The following is a 24,372-nucleotide window of genomic DNA, read 5'->3' on the forward strand; positions in this document are numbered from 1 at the left end:
GATAGAAAGATCAGGTGGGGAAGATACGAGAGATGGAGGAAAAATGATGAGTTCAGATTTGTCCACATTGAGCTTGAGGAAGCAAGAGGAGAAGGAGGAGGATATGGCTGATAGACATAATGGGATTCTGGACAGCAGAGAAGTGACATCTGGGCCAGAAAGGTAGATCTGGGTGTCATCAGCGTACAGATGGTACTGGAAGTCATGGGATTTGATGAGCTGTCCCAGGCCAAGGGTATAGATTGAGAAGAGTAGGGGTCCTAGGACAGAGCCTTTAGGGACTCCAACAGAGAGAGGGCGGGATGAGGAGTGGTGTGGGAATATGCGGTTAGAAAGGTATGAGGAGATCCAGGATAGGGCAAGGTTTTTGACACCAAAGGAAGAGAAGATATGTAGTAGGAGGCAGTGGTCAACTTTGTCGAAGGCAGAGGACAGGTCAAGAAGGAGGAGTACAGAGAATTGTCTGTTAGCTTTGGCTGTAAATAATAATAATCTGTTAATTTATATAGCGCCAACATATTCTGCAGAACTTTACAATTCAGACAATTTTACAGACATTATGGGCGCTGTCCCCATTGGAATTCACAATCTACATTCCCTATGAGTATGTCATTGGAGTGTGGGAGGAAACCGGAGAACCCAGAGGAAACCCACACAAACACGGGGAGAACATACAAACTCCATGCAGATATTGTCCTTGGTGGGATTTGAACTCAGGACTCCAGCGCTGCAAGGCTGCAGTGCTAACCACCGAGCCTATGTGCTGAAGTAAGTCATTAGTAATTTTGGGAAGGGCTGATTGATGGAATGGTGGGGGTGGAAGCCAGATTGTTGATTGTCGAAGAGAGAGTTAGATGAGAAGTGAGAGGAAAGTTCTGCGTGAACGTGTTGCTCAAGGAATTTGGAGGCAAATGGGAGCAGCGATATGGGGCGGTATCTGGACAAGGCGGTTGGGTCGAGGGATGGCTTTTTGAGGATGGGCGTGATTGTGGCATGTTTGAAGGCAGAGGGGAAGGTACCAAAAGTTAGTGATAGGTTGAAGAGATGGGTTAGGCATGGTATGAGTGTGGGGGTGAGGTTGGGGAGGAGGTGGGATGGGGTCAAGTGCACAAGTGGTGAGGTGTGATTTGGAGAGGAGGCGAGTAAGCTCTCCCTCAATGATGTTGGAGACGGATGTTATGGGGGAAGGGCAATGTTCTGGAAAACAAAGGGGTTGTGGTCGTCGGACAGTAAAAACTTGCCTTGTTTGGTCAATCCTGTTTTTGAAGTGTGTGGCAAACTCCTCAGCAGAGATGACAGGTTGGAGGGGGCAGTGGAGGGCAGAGGAGAGAGTTAAAAGTGTTGAATAACTGTTTGGGGTTGTGGGATAAGATGTGAGGGTTGTGAAGTAGGCCTGTTTAACGGAGGTGAGGGCTGATTTGAATGCGAGTGTTGCTTGTTTGAATGCAGTGAAGTCATCTTGCAAATGTGTCTTCTTCCAACGCAACCCTGGATGCTTGCCGAAGCTGTTTAGTGAGGTTGTTGTGGCAGGGTTGCCAATTGACTCGTCGCGCTCTGCAATGCACAAGAGGGGCGACTGAGTCAATAGCTGATGTGAAAGTGGCATTGTAGAAAGCAGTGGCGCTGTCTGTGTCGTGGAGTGAAGATATGGATATCAGTGGTAGATTAGAGTCAGAGTGTGTGAGTGTCTAGATGAGCAAGGTTTCTGCGGGGGTGTGCTAGCTGCTGGACATGGGTGACAGGTGAGGAGGACAGGGATGAGAACGTGAGTAGATGGTGGTCAGATAGGAGTAGGGGGAGGTTGTGGGGTTAGATAGGGAGCAGAGTCGGATGAAGATGAGGTCTAGTGTGTGTCCGTCTGTGTGGGTGGCTGAGGAGGACCACTGAGTAAGTCCAAAAGCTGAAGTGAGTGACAGGAGTTTGGATGCTGCTGACTGGCGAGTGTCAGTGGGGATGTTGAAATCACCCATGATGATTGTGGGAATGTGAGCAGAGAGACAGTAAAGAAGCCAGGTGGAGAATTGGTCAATAAAGGCATTGACTGGGCCTGGAGGTCAGTATATGACAGCCCCTTTGAGGTTGGAAAGAGAGTAGATGCGGACAAAGTGGACGTAAAAAGAAGGGAGAATAGGGGAGGGTAGAGGTGGGATAGGGCTAAAGGTGCAGTTGGTAGAAAGGAGAAGACCCACTCCTCCACCATGTTTGTTACTAGGGCGAGGAGTGTGGGTGAAGTGGAGGCCACCGTAACATAGTGCAGCTGGGGACTCAGTGTCGGAGGGTGTCAACCATGTTTTGGTGATGCCCAGGAAGTAGAGATTACGGGAGGTAAAGAGGTTGTGAATAACATGGAGCTTGTTGCAGACAGAGTGGGCATTCCAGATTGAGGGAGCAGGGGGGTGGGAGTCCGGAGCACGGGTTTTACGTAGCAGAGGCTGGGGTAGTTTGCAGTTGGTTGGAAGCGATAGGAGGAGGAATTAGTGGGAGGTGTAAGCTGTGGGGGTCCAGGATTGGGAGATATGTCGCCAGCAGTGAGGAGAAGCAGAGAGAGGGAGAGCAGGTCGGAGAAGGAGAGTGTCCGCCTTGGTTTATGTTTTGGTAGGATAGATCTGAGGTTGAGGAGCAGGTCAGCAGATGAAGTCAGGTGGGGAGGTAAGAGGGAAGGAGAGATGGTGATTTGGTTAGAGGGTGATGAGGCTTGGGGATAGTGAAGGAGAGTAAGAATTAGTGGTGCAAAGACAGTAAGGGCATATGTAGGCGTAATGAAAGTTTAAGTGTGAATGAGAAAGACAAACTAATTACAATTAGTAAGTAGTTACTCGAACCTTCTGGTCACTTCTTGCATATTTCTGTTAATAATAATAATTCTGTTAGACCTTTCAGAGCCAGACCACGGTCAGCCAGACCTGGGTCTCTAGATTTATAAAGCTCTTAACAGCACATGGAGTGGGTCAGGTGTGAGAAGGAGGGGAGGAGCCGCAGGGAGACTTGTCACAAAAGCACGGGGTGGAGGGGGAGGGAATAATTAGGAGACAGAGGCTAAATGCATTCAGGAAATGGACAGATAGGGACGAGTGTGTATTGGGATCAAAGGATTGAGGTGATAAAATTTGAAGATGGGATCAAACATACCAGGAGACAGATACAATATGGAAAAGGCAGTCAGCAAATATGCATGGTGGTTTTGCAGATGGGATCAAACATACCAGGAGACAGATACAATCTCTCCATCTTTGTTGCATATTGATACCTATTCATAGCCTAAATGTCTAATATTTTGTCGTATACTTTATTTATGTTCATGTGATATATCTACCATTTTTGTTATACTCACTTTGAGTTTGTACTTAATTTCTGTGATAGCACTAATGCACTTTACTAATTTATTGGCATATATTTTTAAGATATCATACCCAACATATTTACATCTTTTACTACATTGATATTTTGCATTGTATCTTTCTGTATGCATGGGTGCACCATATGTGAATTTGTTATTTTATATCAGATATCCTACATAGGATTTAATTGTCATATTACTTTTTTGGGCTGGTGCACTTTATTAATACATAGTACTATCTCCTCTGGGACAGATATAGTACATACCGTATATACTCGAGTATAAGCCGAGACACCTAATTTTACCACAAAAAACAGGGAAAACTTATTGACTCGAGTATAAGCCTAGGGTGGGAAATGCAGCAGCTACTGGTAAATTTCCCAATCCTGGTAAGTATTGCCCACTCATCACCAATCCCGGTATGCATGGCCCACTCATCCCCAATCCCGGTATGCGTGGCCCTCTCATCACCAATCCTGGTATGCGTGGCCCCCTCATCCTCTATCCTGGTATGCATGGCCCCATCATCCCCAATCCTGGTATGCATGGCCCCATCATCCCCAATCCTGGTATGCATGGCACCCCTAATCCCCAATCCTGGTATGCATGGCACCCCTCATCCCCAATCCTGGTATGCATGGCACCCCTCATCCCCAATCCTGGTATGCATGGCACCCCTCATCCCCAATCCTGGTATGCATGGGCCCATCATCCCCAATCCTGGAATACATGGCTCCCCTCAACCCAATATCTGGTATGCATGACCTCATCATCCCCAATCCTGGTATGCATGGCCCCATCATGCCCAATCCTGGTATGCATGGCTTCCCTCATCCCCAATCATGATATGCATGGCCCCCTCATCCCCAATCCTGATATGCATGGCCCCTTCAGACCCAATCCTGGTATGCATGGCCCCCTCATCCCAATCCTGGTATGCATAGCCCCCCATCACTGCACACACAAAAAAAAAATAAAAACACTCATACTGACCTTCCTCCCATCTGCTCCAGCGCTGCTCCTGTTCTGCCAGGAGCTCACCTTCCGCATGACGTCACTGCCATGTGCTCTCAGACGCCGAGGTGAGCTGCGGGGATATTCACTCCTCTCCACGCCAGGACTTTGTGCATGGAGAAGAGTGAACATCCCTATTCTTTAAAGGGAATCTGTCACCCCCTGGGAGATATCAGACCTCTACTATGGGCATACAGGTTATAGAAAAGTAAATCTATACATACCTGTATGGCCCATAGTAGAGGTTTGATTGCAGAGAAATCTGTTTTTATAAACTCCGTTTTGCACAGCCTTGGCGTCCCCTGGATGCCAAGAAATCCCCGCCTATCTGTTTATTATTCCCTGAAATCCTCGCCTATATGCTTAGTTATCATATTCCCCTCCTCCCTTGCACGTCACAGGGCCCTGTGCTCCCTTACTTCCCGGGCATGCACAAAGCGCCGCTCACATAGAGCACAGTGCACGTCACAGGGCCCTGTGACGTGCAGGGGAAGGGGGTAATATGATAATTAAGAATATAGGCGGGGACTTCGGGGAATAATAAACAGATAGGCCGGGACTTCTTGGCGTCCGGGGGACGCCAAGCCTGTGCAAAATGGAGTTTATAAAAACACACGTCTCTGCAATCAGACCTCTACTATGGGCCATACAGGTATGTATAGATTTACTTTTCTATAACCTGTATGCCCATAGTAGAGATCTAATATCTTCTAGGGAGTGACAGATTTCCTTTAATGGCGCAAGCACAATGTCAGCAGCGCCGCAGCTCCCGCCCGCTACTAAAGAGAATACATATTCACCCTTCTCAAAGTGTACCGAATAGGGTCATCTTGCCGTGGTGGGATGGCTTTTATGCTATTTTTGATCAAAAACAGTGTTACTAAGAACCCTATGTCATTTAAATTCACTTTTGTTTTTTACTTATTTAGTTACAGCAGGGTTTATGTTCATTTTGTTTCTTGTAAGTTTTGTTTGTTTTATAGCCAATGTGAACATGCGTTTATATGTTGCATGTATACCAACTCAAACTTCAGCTCAATGTGAGTTTTTTCTGCCATTTTGAATAATTTAATGCAAACGACACAAAAGAGAAGTTAAAAAAAAAAATTGCAAATGATGAATCAGGCCCTTTGTTTCTGACCTATGGTGGGTCTAACACGTAGCTCCTGATTTTTATGCTCAGGCTATTTTGTAACCTTCAGCATACTGACGCTTCATATTAACCTGTTTATCACACAGCAGATGAAAAACCATCAATATTAAACAAAAATTCACAAAAGCATGAAATGAATGAGTAGAATATTTCAGTCTTTATTTGCTCAATTCTGACCAGTTGCTATAGAACCAGAAATGTGTAATGAGTTTTTCAGTTTTTGGTCATGTAAAGAATTCATATCCAGCCCATTTAGATATCCCAGAGGCTTAAAGACTTCACTTTCCCACGACCATAAGGCCAACTTTCTGCACAAAATGAGCTCAGTGGCGGTATTACCAGCAAACCAGGTTTTTCCCTCTGTATCGGTGTCATTGCTATGTTTAACAGTACACGTGGGAACTGCCCGAGGTGAAACAAATTACCTGAGCAATGGCCAAAAATATGACAAAAGGAACAAAGCTACGTACATAACAACTGACAAGGGCATACACAGGGCTCCGAATCCTACACATACATTACATCCACACTGCAAAGCATTCTGTTAAAAGATTAATTATTATTTACTGTTGCTGGTAATCTACTAGAGATTGATTTCAATAGACCCATTACTGCCAGGGGCACAATTATATTTCAGGGCACTTTATATGGCATCAATTACTTTAGGGAACACTAGGACTCAGTTACTAAAGCAGCCTCCTAGACAGTGCATGTATACGAGACAGTCCTAAAATTTCCAAATTTATCAAAGTGGCTCATACTTGAGTATAAGGCCATATACACACGTTCAGTATTTGGTCAGTATTTTACCTCAGTATCTGTAAGCCAAAATCAGGAGTGGAACAATCAGAGGAAAAGTCTAATAGAAACATGTGGACCACTTCTGTATTTATCACCCACTCCTGGTTTTGGCTTACAAATACTGAGGTAAAATACTGATCAAATACTGAACGTGTGCACATGGCCTATATGTGGTGCATTTGTAGACTCCCTAGTCTTAGTTTACATTACCTATGAGTTGACTTACTTTGCGTCAGAAATCTGCCCTTAAATGTTGGTGCGTGATATTTCACCTTTGGCCACGTTCACACATTCGGTATTTGGTCAGTATTTTACCTCAGTATCTGTAAGCCAAAACCAGGAGTGGAACAATCAGAGGAAAAATATAATAGAAACACGTCACCACTTCTGCATTTATCACCCACTCCTGGTTTTGGTTTACAAATACTGATGTAAAATACTGATCAAATACTGAACGTGTGAACGTGGTCTTAAAGGGAACCTGTCACCAGGTTTTCCCAATATAAACTAAAGCCACCATCTTTAATGCCACTTTAACAGCAGTCTTGTAAACTGTATATAATCCCCCACCCCTCTGCATTTTTCTGGCGTAAATTAAAGAGGATATCCATCGACTTCTGCTGCAAAAGTGAGCAGCACTGATGATACCACCTGCAGACCTGATGACAGCAGGTATTATGCTCAGTCGAGCAGCTCCAGATGTCGCCAGACAACCCCTTCAAGACAGATTTCTCGCATATTTAGCTTAGCAGATCTTCCCCACTGGGTGCCAATTATCCCTGTAGGGGGCACTATTTTATGGTATTAGTATTTTCATGAAGATCTTTATAGCATAACTTTCTGATGCACAGTATGTGACGGCATTGGGAAGCATAGTATTCAGGGTAGAAGAATTACACTGCTGTTAGGGCACCAGAAAGGGGACTCAAAACTGAGAGGATGATGAAAATGTGAGGAACCTAAAATGTCCAGACAGCAGAGACAAGTCATGGCTGGAAGAAGCATTAATGATGGTCTGTGCTGAATAGAGATGAGGAAAAACCCCATCTACAGTCAGGGAAGAAGTCTCTTGTCAATCACTGGAAAAGTGAATTTTGCCACTGACTGCGTCTGATCATTACTGTACTCCCCTGTATGTTCTGTAGCAGTGAATTTAGTACTATCCATCCAGTGACAGTACTACTGAGCCGTAAGTATCTAGGCCTAACATGTATAGTGTGTCTTTAGTGTGAGGTCTGACTGTGGTACATTTACATTAGAGCTTGTGTCTCTGATCTTAAAGGGTATGTCACATGGAGTTAGTCAACATGGTTTTGGGCACAGATTCCATGCCAAAATTGCAACTACAGTATCTTCCTTTCATTTGAATGAGAAACATCCTTAGTATGTGTCGCATTTTTTTTCTTTGTGTTTTTAACGCTTATTAGAAAAAGCATTTCATCATGGCAATTCTTCAGATCATTTTCTGTGTACAAATCTGGACGAAATGTTCATCTTTGCCGCAGTTTCTGATGATATTTTTGCAGCAAAAATGAGCAAAAAGACACTATTGCTACTCCTCATATTATAACTAAAAAACACATCAATGTTTAGGCTATGGTTGCATTAAGTTTGGGCCACTCATTAATGGCGACCTTTAAACGGCCATCTGAAGCCCTAATAAAATGGCATTCGGGTGACACCTCCGTTTTCTCAGTGTGTGCGTTTTGAAAAGGGCACAAAAGTTTGGTCGACTACCATAATAGAGGTCAGACAGAGCACAAAGTGACTTTGTCTGCCTTATTATTGTGAATGGCACCATCAGGAACTCTGTAAGAATCCTCTTTGTCAGGGCTTCAGAGAGACACCGTGATTAAGCCAATAATATGTGTCCGCGTACATAATATTTATTTTTCCACTTATATAGAGGGCAGCACGGTGGCTCAGTCGTTAGCACTGCAGCCTTACAGCGCTGGGGTCCTGGGTTCAAATCCCACCAAGGACAACATCTGCAAGGAGTTTGTATGTTCTCCCTGTGTTTGCATGGGTTTTCTCCAGGTTCTCTGGTTTCCTCCCACACTTCAAAGACATACTGATAGGGAATTTAGATTGTGAACCTCAATGGGGACAGTGCACATAATGTCTGTAAAGCGCTGTGGAATTAATGGCGCAATATAAGTGAGTAAAATAAATAAATACAGCGTCATTAATTCCACAATGTTTTACAGATATCATAATATGAACCCAGCCTAAGTATGATCATTAAAGGGATATTCCCATCTCCAAGATCTTATCCCACTATGTATTAGGTGTAATAATAATAGTATTAGCAAATACCTCCAATTAGAAACGTAGCATTGTTCTTTTGATTCGCTGTGTCGCTTATCACATGTGCATGGCATTGCAGTAGCTTAGGTATCCATGGTTATGACCACTAACAACTGTCACTATATGGAGTGGTCATAACAATGGATACATAAGCTACTGCAATGCCCTGCACATGGGGTAAGCAACATAGTGAATCAGAAGAACTATACTACATTTCTAATTGGATGTATTTGCTAATATTATTATTACTACACCTACTATATATTAGGATAGGATCTTGGAGATGGGAATACCCCTTTAAATACGGAGCCGAACGATATTAATACCCTGCATATGTTGACAATATATTTAAATGGGCTTCATGTAACTCCCAATATGGTAACAGCCACAGCAATCAGGTTGAAAAATATGAACACTCTTTTAAACTACCCGACTAGTTAAATCCTTTGCTATAGACACTGCTGTGAAAAAGTATTTGCCCCCTTCCTGATTTCTTATTCTTTTGCATGTTTTTCACACTTAAGTGTTTCAGATCACAAAACAAATTTAAATATAAGACAAAGATAACACAATATGCAATTTTTAAATGAAGGCCTTTATTGTTAAGGGAAGTCTCTTTCTTGAACACTGACCTTAACTGAGACAAGTGAGGAATCTTTTTCATGAACACTGACCTTAACTGAGTAAGGAGTCCAATTCTTTGGATGCTGTTGTGGGGTCTTTTGTGACCTCTTGGATGAGTCGTCGTTGCGCTCTTGGGGTAATTTTAGTCAGCCGGCCACTCCAGGAAAGATTCACCACTAAACCATGTTTTCGCCATTTGTGGATAATGGCTCTCACTGTGGTTCGCTGAAGTCTCAAAGCTTTAGAAATGGCTTTATAACCTTTTCCAAACTGATAGATCTCAATTACTATGTTTCTCATTTGTTCCTGAATTTCTTTGGATCGCAGCATGATGTCTAGCTTTTGAGGATCTTTTGGTCTACTTCACTTTGTCAGACAGGTCCTATTTAAGTGATTTTTTTTATTGAGAACAGGTATGGCAGTAATCAGGTCTGTGTGTGGCTAGGAAAATTGAACTCCCAAAGATGTGATAAACCACAGTTCATTTATGTTTTAACGGGTGTGGTATGACGACTCGCTCGGACGCTTCCGGAAGTAGACTCAGGAACCGGGTTTACTCTGCAGGCTCTATTATATTGCATAAAGCCCTACAACTCCAGAGGACTTAAACACGGCCTTACTAGCAAAATGACAAAACAAAAGATAAACAGATAGCACAGTCCACATGTATGGGGAATACGCCCACACAGGGTGTAATCCCAGCCATCAGCTCCGTCCTGAGCTGAAGCTTTCCCAGTCTGGAGAACTTGCCTCTCTAGACCACAACACAGAGGAAAAAAACAGGACTGAGCATTTAAACCACGCTCACCCAAAACCCTGAGGGGAGGTATGGTGAATGACGTCCCTCCCATCTCTATGTCATTCACATAAAACCACACCCTTTAAAAGTGTTAACCCCCAGCATATAACATGCTGGCAGAAATTCAGTAGCTCTCAGTTCACACAGGAGAGCAACCTGAGTGACACATACCTCCCCTTGTATATTACACTAGTGTCTCTGTCACATATTCCCCCCTCTGCCCAAAGCCAGGGGTTTGGGCACCTTCAGACACCAAGCAGGAAATTCTGGAAAGGGCATCAGCATTAATGTGTAACTTCCCGGATCTATGCTCCACGTGAAAATTAAAGTCTTGGAGACCCAGGAACCACATAGTTACCCGGGCATTCTTACCCTTCTTTTCCCTCAACTATCTCAAAGGGGCATGGTCTGACACCAATTTAAACTTTCAGCCAAGTAGGTAATATCTTAGCGTGTCTATAGCCCATTTTATGGCTAAGCATTCTTTGTCTACAATGGCATAATTTTTCCCGCAGGAAGAGAGCTTCTGGCTCATATACAGGATGGGATGCTCTTCCCCATTTATCTCCAGCGACAGCACAGCTCCTAGGCCAATTTCTGAGGCGTCTGTCTGGAGCACAAACGCTTTAGTAAAGACTGGTGTAACCAAGACCGGCTGCTTACAGAGTGCCAGCTTCAGCTGTTGGAACGCCATCTCAAGTTCAACCGACCATTTCAACATCGTTGATTTTGTGCCTTTCAGAAGGTCAGTCAATTGTGCGGCAATCATGGCAAAATTTGAGATAAACTGCCGGTAATATCCCACGATTCCAAGAAACGGTCTCACCTGCTTCTTGGAGAATGGTTGCGGCCAGTTCTGAATTGCCTCGATCTTATTGACCTGTGGCTTAATTTCGCCTCTCCTGACGAAGTAGCCTAAGTACTCTTCCTTTCCAATGGCATATTTTTTAGGATTTATCGTAAATTCCGCCTTCTTTAGAGCATCCAGTAATCTGCCTGTACCTTTGGCAGATGACTAGCCCAGTCTGGACTAAAGACGACAGTGTCATCAAGGTAGGCTGCGGCATACTTCTTATGTGATCCGATCCATAGCCACTGGAAGGTGGCTGGTGCCCCCTGCAGTCCGAAACGCATTCGGGTGTACTGGAAGCACCCATCAGGTGTTGAGAAAGCTGCTTTCTCCTTGGCCCTCTGGGATATGGGGATCTGCCTGTAGCCCTTCGTCAAGTCGAGGGTGGTAATATACACTACCGTTCAAAAGTTTGGGGTAATTTAGAAATTTCATTATTTTTGAAAGAAAAGCACATTTTTTTTCAATGAAGCTAACATTAAATTAATCAGAAATACACTCTATACATTTTTAATGTGGTAAATGACTATTCTAGCTGCAAACGTCTTGTTTTTATTGCAATACCTACATAGGTGTATAGAGGTCCATTTCCAACAACCACCAATCCAGTGTTTTAATGGTACATTGTGTTTGCTAAGTGTGTAAGAAGGCTAACGGATGTTTAGAAAACCCTTGCACAAGTATGTTAGCCCAGCTGAAAACAGTTTGGCTGATTTGAGAAGCAATAAAATTGACCTTCCTTTGAGCTAGTTGAGAATCTGGAGCATTACATTTGTTTGTTCTATGAAACTCTCAAAATGGCCAGAAAAAGAGAACTTTCATGTGAAACTCGACAGTCTATTCTTGTTCTTAGAAATGAAGGTTATTCCATGCGAGAAATTGCCAAGAAACTGAAGATTTCCTACAACGGTGTGTACTACTCCCATCAGAGGAGAGCACAAACAGGCTCTAAACAGAGTAGAAAGAGAAGTGGGAGGCCCCGCTGCACAACTGAGCAACAAGACAAGTACATTAGAGTCTCTAGTTTGAGAAATCAACGCCTCACAGCTCCTCAACTGGCTTCATTAAATTGTACACGCAAAACGCCAGTGTCAACATCTACAGTGAAGAGGCGACTCCGGGATGCTGGCCTTCAGGGCAAAGAGGCAAAGAAAAAGCCATATCCGAGACTGGCTAATAAAAGGAAAAGATTAATATGGGCAAAAGAACACAGACATTGGACAGAGGAAGATTGAAAAAAAGTTTTATGGACAGACGAATCAAAGTTTGAGGTGTTTGGATCACACAGAAGAACATTTGTGAGACGCAGAACAACTGAAAAGACGCTGGAAGAGTGCCTGACGCCATCTGTCAAGCATGGTGGAGGTAATGTGATGGTCTGGGGTTGCTTTGGTGCTGATAAAGTGGGAGATTTGTACAATGTAAATGGGTTTTTGAATAAGGAAGGCTATCACTCCATTTTGCAACGCCATGCCATACCCTGTGGACAGCGCTTGATTGGAGCCAATTTCATCCTACAACAGGACAATGACCCAAAGCACACCTCCAAATTATGCATGAACTATTTAGGGAAGAAGCAGGCAGCTGGTATTCTATCCGTAATGGAGTGGCCAGCGCAGTCACCAGATTTCAACCCCATAGAGCTATTGTGGGAGCAGCTTGACCGTATAGTACGCAAAAAGTGCCCATCAAGCCAATCCAACTTGTCAGAGGGGCTTTAGGAAGCATGGGGTGAAATTTCTCAAAATGACCTCAGCAAATTAACAGCTAGAATGCCAAAGGTCTGCAATACTGTAATTGCTGCAAAGGGAGCATTCTTTGACGAAAGCAACGTTTGAAGGAGAAAATTATTCTTTCAAATAAAAATCATTATTTCTAACCTTGTCAATCTCTGGACTATATTTACTATTCATTTTGCAACTCATTTGATAAATAAAAGTATGAGTTTTCACGGAAAACACAAAATTGTCTGGGTGACCCCAAACTTTTGAATGATAGTGTATCTCACAGGTCCAAGCCTCTCGATGAGTTCATCGACGTGGGGCATTGGGTATGCATCACAGTTAGATACCTCATTCAGCCTGCGGTAGTCATTACAAAATCTCCACTCCCCGTCGGGCTTTGGCACAAGAACGATGGGACTCGACCATCCGCTTTTTGATTCCTCTATCACGCCGAGGTCCAGCATCCTCTTCACCTTGGCTGAGATTACCTCACGGCGGGCTTCAGGAATCCTATAAGGTCTGAGGTTTACCCTAACAAGCGCTTCCGTCAGCACGTCATGCTCGACCACCTGCTTACGCCCCGGCAACTCAGAGAAAAGGTCACGGTTCCATTGCAGCAGCTCTCTACATTGTTGCTTCTGTGCTGGCGATAGAGTCTCTGCTATCGTGATGTCATCGACTTTGGCTTTCGGACGGGCTCCCAAACAAGAAGCCCCCGACGTTTCCCGATCTAGTCATGGCTTGAGCAAGTTCACATGGTACACTTGGTTTGGCTTTCTTCGGCCAGGCTGGTGAACTTTGTAGTTCACTTCATTGAGTTTCTCCACCACCTCATATGGGCCTTGCCACTTGGCCAGGAACTTGCTCTCGATGGTGGGAATAAGAACCAGAATGCGATCCCCAGGCTGGAACTGTCTCAGCCTGGCTGACTGGTTATAGATCCTTGTCTGGGACTCTTGTGCCTGGAGGAGATGCACCTTTATGATAGGCATCACTTTCGCCATTCTCTCCTGCATCTGGGCGACATGTTCTATGATGCTCTGGTGGGGCGTAACCTCGGCTTCCCAGGTTTCCTTGGCGATATCCAGGAGCCCTCGCGGATGTCGTCCATACAGTAGCTCAAACGGGGAGAAACACGTAGAGGCTTGTGGGACCTCTCACTGAGAAAAGCAGAAACGGTAAGCAGGTAGTCCCAGTCACGACCGTCCTTCTCTATGACATTTTTGAGCATTGCTTTTAAGGTTTTATTAAAGCGCTCCACCAGGCCGTCTGTCGGCGGATGGTAAACGGGGGTTCGCAGCTGGGTAATCTGAAGGACTTTACGCAGCTCCTTTATTACCTTGCTCATGAACGGGGTTTCCTTGATCCGTTAGTATCTCCTTCGGCAGTCCGGTCCAGGCAAATATATGGACAAGTTCCCGGGCTATGCTCCCACTCGATGAGTTCCTCAGTGGTACCACTTCTGGGTACCGGGTCGCATAGTCCATGACCAAGAGGATGTATTGGTGGCCCTGGGCCGATTTAACTACAGGCCCCACTAGGTCCATGGCAATGGATTAAAGCACTATGGAAGTGGGAAGAGGGGGTGGTTATCTGGCAGGTGGGGCAGGACCTACAACAGTTCAGGATCTTCCGGTAACACCTTGGCCAATAAAACCTCCTCAATATCCTATCCTGAGTCTTCTTGACCCCCAGAACATGTGAATGGGCCATATCTAATACCCTCTCTCGGTACCGCCCTGGAACTAAAAGCTGCTCCACTATCTCATCACCCCTTGGTTTGGTCACCCGATACAATAAGTCCCCACGAACTGCGAAGTGTGGGTTGCTGGTATCTGCCCCCGGCTCTTGAGCAACCCCATTACAGACAGTAACATTGTCCCATGTCCCCTTCAAGGTCAAGTCCCGAACTTGAGCAGACCCAAAGTTCTTGCCTGTCACCTCATTAACGGACACGGCACATGCCTGCGGCCCCTCACGAGGTTGACCATCCATGCTACAGGCCGGATAGGCATAATAGGAGCAATGCCGTCCTAGGCTGCAGTCCATTGGTTCAGGGGACATATGACACCGGGCGGCTATGTGTCCAGGATTATGACACCGCCAACATACCACATCCCTTCACAGCAGTCTTTGCAGGGCCCTCAGTGGGATTGGGACAACCCCCGTTTGTCACTAGACGCCTTAAGTGGTGATCCCGCCCCTCTTTGGGTACTCCAATATGGGAAATTGACTATGTCCGGATTCCCAAGAGATTTTTCAACCACTTGGTACCGCTCTACCAGGCCCACAATGTGATCCGGGTTCCGAGGGTCGCCCTGGGCAACCCAGGTCTGCATCGGCCTGGGTAGGGAATGGATGAACCTGTCCACCACCACTCGTTCAACCATATGGGCAGGAGAGGAAGACTCTGGCTAAAGCCATTTCCGGACTAGATGTAACAAGTCAAACATCTGTGAGCGAGGGGGGTTTGTCGCCAGCATACGCCCAGTGGTGGACCCTTTGTGCTCTGACAGACAGTCACTCCCGAGCGTGCCAGTATCTCAATCTTTAACTTGGCATACTCCTGTGCATCCTGTAGGGTCAGGTCATAGTAAGTCTTTTGTGGTTCACCCGTTAAATAGGGGGCCAGCACCTCTGCTCACTGCTCCGGCGGTAGTTTTTCCCACTCTGCTACCCTTTCAAACACAGTCAGAAATGCCTCAACATCATCCCCTGGGGTTATCTTATGTAACGCATGCCTTACTGCCTTCAGGACTTATGAGACATCACCTGGATTTGGGGGAGGGGCGGCCTCTCTGCTGCGAACTTCCCCCGCTAGAAGCTCCATCTGCCTTTGTTGCTGCTGAATCTGCTGCATCAGGAGTTTATTGGTCTCTTGCTGTACTTGCTGGCTCTGCAACTGCTGCTCTCCTTGCTGCTGTAAAAGCTCTGCAGCAAGTGCTTGAGGAGCTCCTCCAAGCTGCCAGACACCTCTGTCTGGCTGGCAGCCTTTACCCAGGACATCCACTGATCTCTGTGGCAGGTACACGTGTTCCTGGAATCGTGCTCGCAATCTCACACCAACTGTGTATGACGACTCGTTCGGCCGCTTCCGGAAGTAGACTCAGGAACCGAGTTTTCTCTGCAAGCTTTATTATATGGCATAAAGCCCTACAACTCCAGCAAAAATAAACACTGCCTTACTGGCAAAATGACAAAACAAAAGATAAACGATAGCACAGTCCATAAGTATGGGGAATACGCCCACACAGGGTGTAATCCCAGCTTTCAGCTCAGTCGTGAGCTGAAGCTTTCCCAGTCTGGAGAACTTGCCTCTCCAGACCACAACACAGAGAAAAAAAACAGGACTGAGCATTTAAACCATGCTCACCCAAAAACCTGAGGGGAGGTATGGTGAATGACATCCCTCCCATCTCTGTCATTCACATAAAACCAAACCGTTTAAAAGAGTTAACCCCCAGCATATAACATGCTGGCAGAAATTCAGTAGCTCTAAGTTCAAACAGGAGAGCAACCTGAGTGACACATACCTTCCCTTGTATATTACACCAGTGACTATCACAGGGGGAAGAGCGGGCAATCACTTTTTCACACAGGGCCCTGTAGGTTTGGATTTCTCTTTCCCTTAATAATAAAGACCTTTATTTAAAAACGGCATTTTGTGTTTACTTGTGTTAGCTTTGTCTAATATTTAAATTTGTTTTGTGATCTGAAACATTTAACTGTGACAAACATGCAAAAGAATAAGAAATCAGGAAGGGGGCAAACACTTTTTCACACCACTGTACAAATAAAATGACAAAATACAACAAGCAATAGACTCCAGACTTGTCTTTATTATTGCCTAGAGTAACCTTTACCTAAGCTGTTGCGGCGCTCGGTCACTTGCGGTTTGATGCCACTGAATACAATAGCTTTATACACATATTGAAAATATTCCTCTTATATAGTTATTGGACATTTCCTTGCACTGTGCACCTTGGAGAGGTAGCTGTAGCAGTGATTAATTATTTCTCAATCGGATGCTAATGAGTGTAATAGCCTTATATGTATAGGGAAAACCCCCACTTTATGTAGATATTGGAGATATATATCTTTTTGCACTATGCACTTTAATAATATACTGTGGTGTTTTATTTAATATTTAATCAATATTCTGTTCCTTTGGTACTATATATGCATATATTTATATTAATAATAATCATGGAAGTATATTTGACACTCTAGCACTTTATTACTTTAGAGGTTGATCTCAATAATTTCAAAAGGATCTTGATAATTCAGGTTACAAATTTATTGTGTCTGTTGTGAATTGTATAGACAATATATATGGTTGAGCCTCAGTGCCTTTTTTTAGTACCCTTTCCCTTTTATATGTTTTTTTAAAGAAATTAATAATAAAATATATATCTTTTAATCAACACGTGTGTCACTTCTTAACTCAGCTGGTAATATGTAGTACCTAATGAGTGTTGTTTATTGATGCTATATTTTTGAAGTGCTAGATGGTATTATATTTAGGACGTATTTTGATAGAAAGTTACAAATTTTACTGTTGTTCAAACAGATAGTCCCTCCACATGGATTTCAAAGCCAGAGAAAGCTCCTGGTTGGCTACGGCGTCCAATATCTTTAGGAAAGGAGCTAATATAGGATTGTGTCATGTTTTTAGTTCTAGTCAGGAGACTATAAAAAAAATACAAAAATTTACTCTATAAAAAGACAAAGCTATGGTGGACAAAAATTTCTTTAGAAAATTATACTGAACAAAAGATTATTCCGAGAGGCCTGAGAATACAAACATATCCGACCTTTGATTTAGAGGATGAGGCTTTGGTGCAGAGATCGATTCAAGCGGCCAATACGTGCTCACTAGAATTTATTAAAATAATCATGGAGAAGAATACATACAATAAGAAAGGTTGAAGAGGAGATTGAAAATTTACAAAAAAGCCTACAGCAAGAAATGAAAGCTGATGAGTTCCAAAAGATTTTATCTGATTTGGAAAAAGATTTTGAAAAATGGGAAAAAAATATTAGTATGGACAAACATAAAAAGTATGAACGTGACCTTAATGACTACCAAAATGAAAAAATCTTTCGCTGGCAAATGAGAAAAACTAGCCTAAAAAGGGATCTATCAAGGAATTCATCTATTCAGTCACTCACTTCATTTCAAGAGGAAGCTGAATCAGGGGCAGAATCAGACTCCAGCCCAAAGACAAGGCAACAACAACTAAATAAACCATATGAGAGACATTACAGTAAAAATTATAGAGGTGATTCCCTAAAGATAATTAATCTCTCATCACATATGTTAACGGAAACACAGGCGTTGGTTTTACAAAAGGGCCTAACATTTTCCCCTTCGTCCCATATAGACACATTCACGGCGATAAAAGATCTCCATCTTTTTTCCCGCAAATTGGTTCTAAAGAAAATCCACCATATGACGTATATGATTTATTCACAACTCGAGATGAAAGAGAGGCACTGGAAATATTAGAGTCGTTGGCAGAGGAAAATAATCCAGATGTAAGTACATTTCCCTCACATTTGGTAGGTCAAAATAAGAAATTTCCGGCCCTGACATTGCTACCAGCAGTGGATGTCTTTACAAAAATGGTGTCCAGAGACATAGAAGATTTAGCCACAAGATCTAGAGGCAGATCTAATTTAAATTTGAAAGAGAGGAAGGCACCGGAGGAACTGGGACAGTGGAATGACGTGGTCTTCAAAATGGCCGATAAAGGAGGCAATATTGTTGTTTGGCCAAACACAATGTATGAAAATCAAGCTAAAAAATTATTGGATGAACCTGGGTGTTATAAACAACTAACATATAATCCCACATCCAAATTTCATGCAGACCTCCTCAATATTTTAACAGAAGCCTTTGAAGACCACATCGTTCCTAAGAGATTATTAGAGTTATATAGAAATTTGCATCCGAAATTAGCAACTCTTTACCTGATCCCCAAGATCCACAAAAATGCTATGGACCCTCCTGGGAGACCAATAGTCTCCGGGAACGAGAGCCTATGTGAAGTCATCTGTAGAATAGTGGATTATTATCTGAAACCACTTGTTTCAGAATTGCCATCATATATAAAAGATTCCACCAGTGCCCTCAAAAGTTTGGACAATATTTTTTTGACCGAGAACATGATGTTAGTAACAGCAGACATAGAAGCGTTGTACACATCGATTAAACATGCAGACGGGCTTGGAGCAGTAAAATGATTTTTGCAATCTAGCAATATTGAACAATCTATGGCCAAACTGATTCTGACTCTATTGGAATTCGCACTGACCCATAATGTATTTACATTCAATAAAAATATTTTTTTGCAGTTACAGGGAACTGCGATGGGGGCATCTTGTGCCCCCTCTTACGCAAATCTTTTTTAGGGCAGAGGGAGCGGGAAATTTTTCAAGATGACTCAATTACAGGGATCAATAAGATTCAAAATTGGATACGATATATAGACGATATCCTGTTTATATGGGAAGGATCAGTAGATGAATTGAAGGCTTTGATGACGCAATTGAATAATAAGGATCGGAACATCAGATTAACCTATAAATTTGGCAGGTCGGTGGAATTTCTTGACATCCTCATTTCCAAAAACTCTGAGGGTTATCTTTCAACATCCGTCTTCCGTAAACCCACTGCAACAAATGCCCTTTTGCATACAACTTCATCTCATCCTCGGCCCACAATCAACGGCATCCCTATAGGACAATTCCTACGAGTCAAGCGAATATGCTCTGAAATTGATCAATTTGAATCCCAGTCGAGAGAATTTTCTGAACGTTTCAAAGAAAGAGGATATAGCCATAGGAGTATTAAACGAGGCTATCAACGGGCTAGATTGACATCAAAAGATTCTCTGTTATACCAGAGTGAATCTACCCACAAACAGAGTATTAACAGGAATCAGGTACGTTTTATAACAACTTTCCACGATCAATGGGATGGATTTAAGGAGGTGATAAAAAACACTGGAAAATTTTATTCACAGATCCAGTGCTAAAAGAAATTTTGTTACCTAATCCTTCCATTGTGGCAAAACGCTCACGTAGCTTAGGCGATATCCTGGTGCATAGTCACTATGATCCTCGAACTAATCACAAAGATACCCATGACAATCCTGGCTTTTTCCCTTGCGGACTCGGCAAAGCTTGTGCCAATTTAGTTAAAACCAAAAATTAAAAAAATTATGATGGTACACGTTTGTATGATATTAGACATCATATCACATGTTCTACCAAATGAGTCATTTATCAAGCTGAATGCCCATGTAAAAAAAATTATATTGGGCTTACTAGCAGGGAATTGAAAATTAGGACTCAAGAACATTGTCTTGATATTGAAAAGGCCAGAAAAGTCATGGATGTCTCCTCTCTGAAAACCATACCCAGACATTTCAAAAAATATCATAATTGCAACCTCAATTTGTTACAAATCAAGGGGATTGATATGGTCAGAGGAGGTGACATTGGAAAGAAATTGGCCAAACGAGAAAGTAAGTGGATATACAGGCTGGGAGCACTCACCCCACAAGGCCTCAATGAAAGTTTTGGTTTTGTGGCCTTTCTTTGATCCACCACCTCTCCCGAAGATCATACTATAGGCCTCTTGGGTGTTTCTTTATACGCATATAGTCAGCAATATATAGAGTTAATTGGGTAATCAGAATAAATTATTTAGGGCAGTTGTGTTTATTTTAATGATTGTTTTTATTTTTAATTTGATTTTAATTTTTACTTTTTCTGTTTAAGGAATTTACATCTTTTTACCATTGTATTTATATTGGTATCCAATGTTGGAATATTGTGGGGAAGTTTGGTGAATGAAGTTCTTTTCAAAAGGATGTTCCTGGAACCTCTCGGTTAGGACTGCGGGATGAAGTCGTTTTCCGTATCATCATTGCCGGACCTGTTTTTGATGCCTATATTGTAATGTCCAAGGGGAATTAATCATGGAAACCTTATTTGGACTAGAGTTCAGAAACGTAGATCTCTTCCTCCTATTTTGGAGAGTTAATTAGTAGCCTCCATATAGAGATATATATATGCTTATGTGGGTGTGAAGAATTTTATAATACATACCATATGAATAATATATGTAATAGAATTAGAAATTAATCTTCATTTCAAATGATCCCTTGAGTTAGAGGGTTCTAGTTGCGTATGATATAGGATGGACTTGGGGTCCTCTGTAATCATACTTCAGTTATTCCTATGGTATGTATATATATGGTGGCTTTCATTTATGTGCACAGTGCCTTTTTAGCCCTGAATACACTAATATAGTTGCTTAACTATTCATCCTACATTTTTCTGATAACCCCTAACACTTTCACATTTAGGGAACTAGTCATATTTATTTCACAACACTTACCTTGTATCACAGTTTTATTTTTATCATGTTGGTGACATTTATTATGTCTTTTAATCATGTGTTAATATCGCTACATTTTGTGCTAGTTGGTATATAAGTGTTTCCATTATGTATTATCTATTATGAATTATCTCTTACACTTTTTCACTCCCCCCCCCCCCTTTTTAGCCTCATTATATGTCGATCATGGTAATTTTTAGGATAGCGAACCCCTAATTATAATAATTCTATATAATATAGTATATAACAACAGTTAAAAATAAAGTATTCTTTAATAATAGTCCGGGTTTTGATTAGTGCGCATGCGCAAGCTGAGTGCTCACCGAAGCTCAGCATTGCGGTCAGTAATGCCGGGACACGCCTCCTCTCTGTCTATCTTGACGAGGGTTGGGTGCTTCCAGGCGTGTGACCGACTATGTTGAATCCTCACGGATGGTGTAGCCAGCTCAGTGGCGAATGCGCCGCAATATGTCTAAACTGCTGACATCAGACCAAGCACCTCACCTCATTGGATATTCTGGGTATTTAAACACACACGCCCCCTCAAACAGACACGCCCCCGGTGGAAGCAAGCAGGGAGAAACGTGCGCGTCGGGGCTGCATTGTGGAGCCAACATATAGCTATACTTTGGCCTACAGGTAAATAACACTCCAGACTTTTCTTTATTATTGCCTAGAGTAACCTTTACCTAAGCTGTTGCGGTGCTCGGTCACTTGCGGTTTGATGCCACTGAATACACTGTGTGCAGAATTATTAGGCAAGTTGTATTTTAGAGGATTAGTTTTATTATTGATCAACAACTATGTTCTCAATCAACCCAAAAGACTCAAATATTCAAGCTTAATATTTTTGGAAGTTGGAGTGTTTTTTTTTTAGATTTGGCTATCTTAGGAGGATATCTGTTTGTGCAGGTAAGTATTAGGCTGGGTGCCCACGTAGCGTTTTTCAAGCGTTTATGCTGCGGAATTTCCGCAGCGGAAACGCTTGTGAAACGCTAGGTAATCCGCACCCCATGGTCCCCAAGGGGATTCCGCATGTTCTATGCACATGCTGCGGATTTTTCCGCAGCGTTTATGCTGCGTACAAAAATCCGCAGCATGTCATTTAATTTTGCGGAAGCGCAGCGGAACTCCCGCCATTGACTTGCATTGAAACGCATAGAAACCGCGACTGTACATTTGTACAAGCGGCTTCTATGCGTCTCTATGTGCGGATGGTACCCAGTTCTGGAGGAGAGGAGACTCTCATTCAGACCTGGGTACCATTGTACCTGTAAAAAAAGAATAAAATAACAAATAAAGTTTATACTCACCTTTCCGAAGGCTTTTCTCTGAATGCCGGCATCGCTTGAGGACCTGCGGTGACGTCACAGTCATGTGACCGCAGGCCCTTCACCGCTCTGTCTCGCGATATGCCGGCAGCCGGGAACCAGACAGGAACGAGCGCTGCTGCACACACCGGGGCCTCGGGGGTGAGTATAGCTTTATTTGTTTTAATTTTTACGGTTCACACTGTATAAAACCATGCCGTTTGCATGGATTTATACAGTGTGACCTAGTTGTCAAGCACTTTCCAAGTGATGCTATCGCCTGGAAAGCGCTTGTCAATCTGCATGCGGAAACGCATGTGAATCCACATGCACAATCTGCATGCGTTTTTTCTGCCAGGGAGATGCAGAAATGCTGCAGAAATTTTCTGCTTCATTTCTGCATCGTGGGCACATAGCCTTACTGTGCCGAATTATTAGGCAACTTAATAAAAACCAAATATAATCCCATCTCACTTGTTTATTTTCACCAGGTAAACCAATATCAGTGCACAAAATTTAGAAATAAACATTTCTGACATGCAAAACCAAAAACCAAAAAAATTAGTGATCAATATAGCCACCTTTCTTTATGATGACACTCAACAGCCTTCCATCCATAGATTCTGTCAGTTTCTTGATCTGTTTTCGATCATCATTGCGTGCAGCAGCCACCACAGCCTCCCAGACACTGTTCCGAGAGGTGTACTGTTTTCCCTCCCTGTAGATCTCACATTTTATGATGGACCACAGGTTCTCTATGGGGTTCAGATCAGGTGAACAAGGGGGCCATGTCATTATTTTTTCTTCTTTTAGACCTTTACTGGCCAGCCACGCTGTGGAGTAGTTGGATGCATGTGATGGAGCATTGTCCTGCATGAAAATCATGTTTTTCTTGAACGATACCAACTTCTTCCTGTACCACTGCTTGAAGAAGTTGTCTTCCAGAAACTGGCAGTAGGTCTGGGAGTTGAGCTTCACTCCATCCTCAACCCGAAAAGGTCCCACAAGTTCATCTTTGATGATACCAGACCATACCAGTACCCCACCTCCACCTTGCTGGCGTCTGAGTCAGAGTGGAGCTCTCTGCCCTTTACTGATCCAGCCTCTGGCCCATCCATCTGGCCCATCAAGAGTCACTCTCATTTCATCAGTCCATAAAAAAACAATGTTTTTCTTCAAAGAAAGAATCAGCTGTGATCCCCCTGCTGTAATATCTGTATACTCTTTTGCTCGCCCCCCCCCCCCCCCACCCAGGAGATGTGGTATGATCAGACCATGTTCCTGCACGGTCAGACACGGCCATTACACAGTACACAGAAGGGGCACATTTATAAGATTATCTCAGCACAGGAACATTCTATTACACTTTCTGTCCACCTACTTTTGGACCACCCTGTATATGGTTGAGCCCCAGTGCCTTTTTTTTAGCATCCTTTCCTTTTTATATGTTTTTTTAAAGAAATGAATAATAAAATATATATCTTTTAATCAACACATGTGTCTCTTTTTAACTCAGCTGGTAATATGTAGTACCTAATGAGTGTGGTTTATTGAACAAGCAATAGAAAGCAATGTTTTAATATGTACATAAAAAGGTTATATTTTCTATTCTTCCTTGAGGTCATCATGTGTTTCCATTAACACCAGTAATTTACAGCATTACCAGTACACAACATACATAGACAAAGAATTATTTGCAAAACCGGTCAGTCTGTCTTGTTGCTCTGGGGGAAAGTAAGACATTTGAAATGACTGGTTATAATAGCCTGTTATCATCACAAACACTCACCTGAAGGCATTTAAGAGCCAGGCATGCAGCTTTCTGGAGGTGAACTTTAGGTTGAATCACTGCCCCACAATAGTACATCAGGGCCTGAAAGAGTGCACAACCAAACAAATTATAATTAGTAATTAGAAAATTACACCTGCTTTGACATTATTCAAGATTTATTACTCGAGTGTATTCAGCAATTGCTTCCATCTTTTAGAGGAACTGGTTACTGTTGTGAACCACCAGTAAGTCGATACACTGCTGGGTTTTAG

General features: G+C 43.0%; 1 protein-coding gene across 4 annotated transcripts in view; it reads right to left on the reverse strand.

Annotated features, from left to right (window-relative positions):
* RIPOR2 (RHO family interacting cell polarization regulator 2) overlaps positions 1 to 24,372 on the reverse strand; it is a 193,168-nt gene that overhangs the window by 17,326 nt on the left and 151,470 nt on the right. For all 4 annotated transcript variants that reach the window (XM_073678862.1, XM_073678861.1, XM_073678865.1 and 1 more), the window contains one exon: positions 24,119 to 24,202. In XM_073678862.1, the coding sequence (XP_073534963.1) occupies positions 24,119 to 24,202 (84 nt within the window). The remainder of the gene's footprint in view (positions 1 to 24,118; positions 24,203 to 24,372) is intronic.

Source organism: Phyllobates terribilis, unplaced genomic scaffold (assembly GCF_046119375.1).
Source record: "Phyllobates terribilis strain yellow unplaced genomic scaffold, ASM4611937v1 Scaffold_4__5_contigs__length_816908805, whole genome shotgun sequence".
In the NCBI taxonomy this organism is placed as follows: domain Eukaryota; kingdom Metazoa; phylum Chordata; class Amphibia; order Anura; family Dendrobatidae; genus Phyllobates; species Phyllobates terribilis.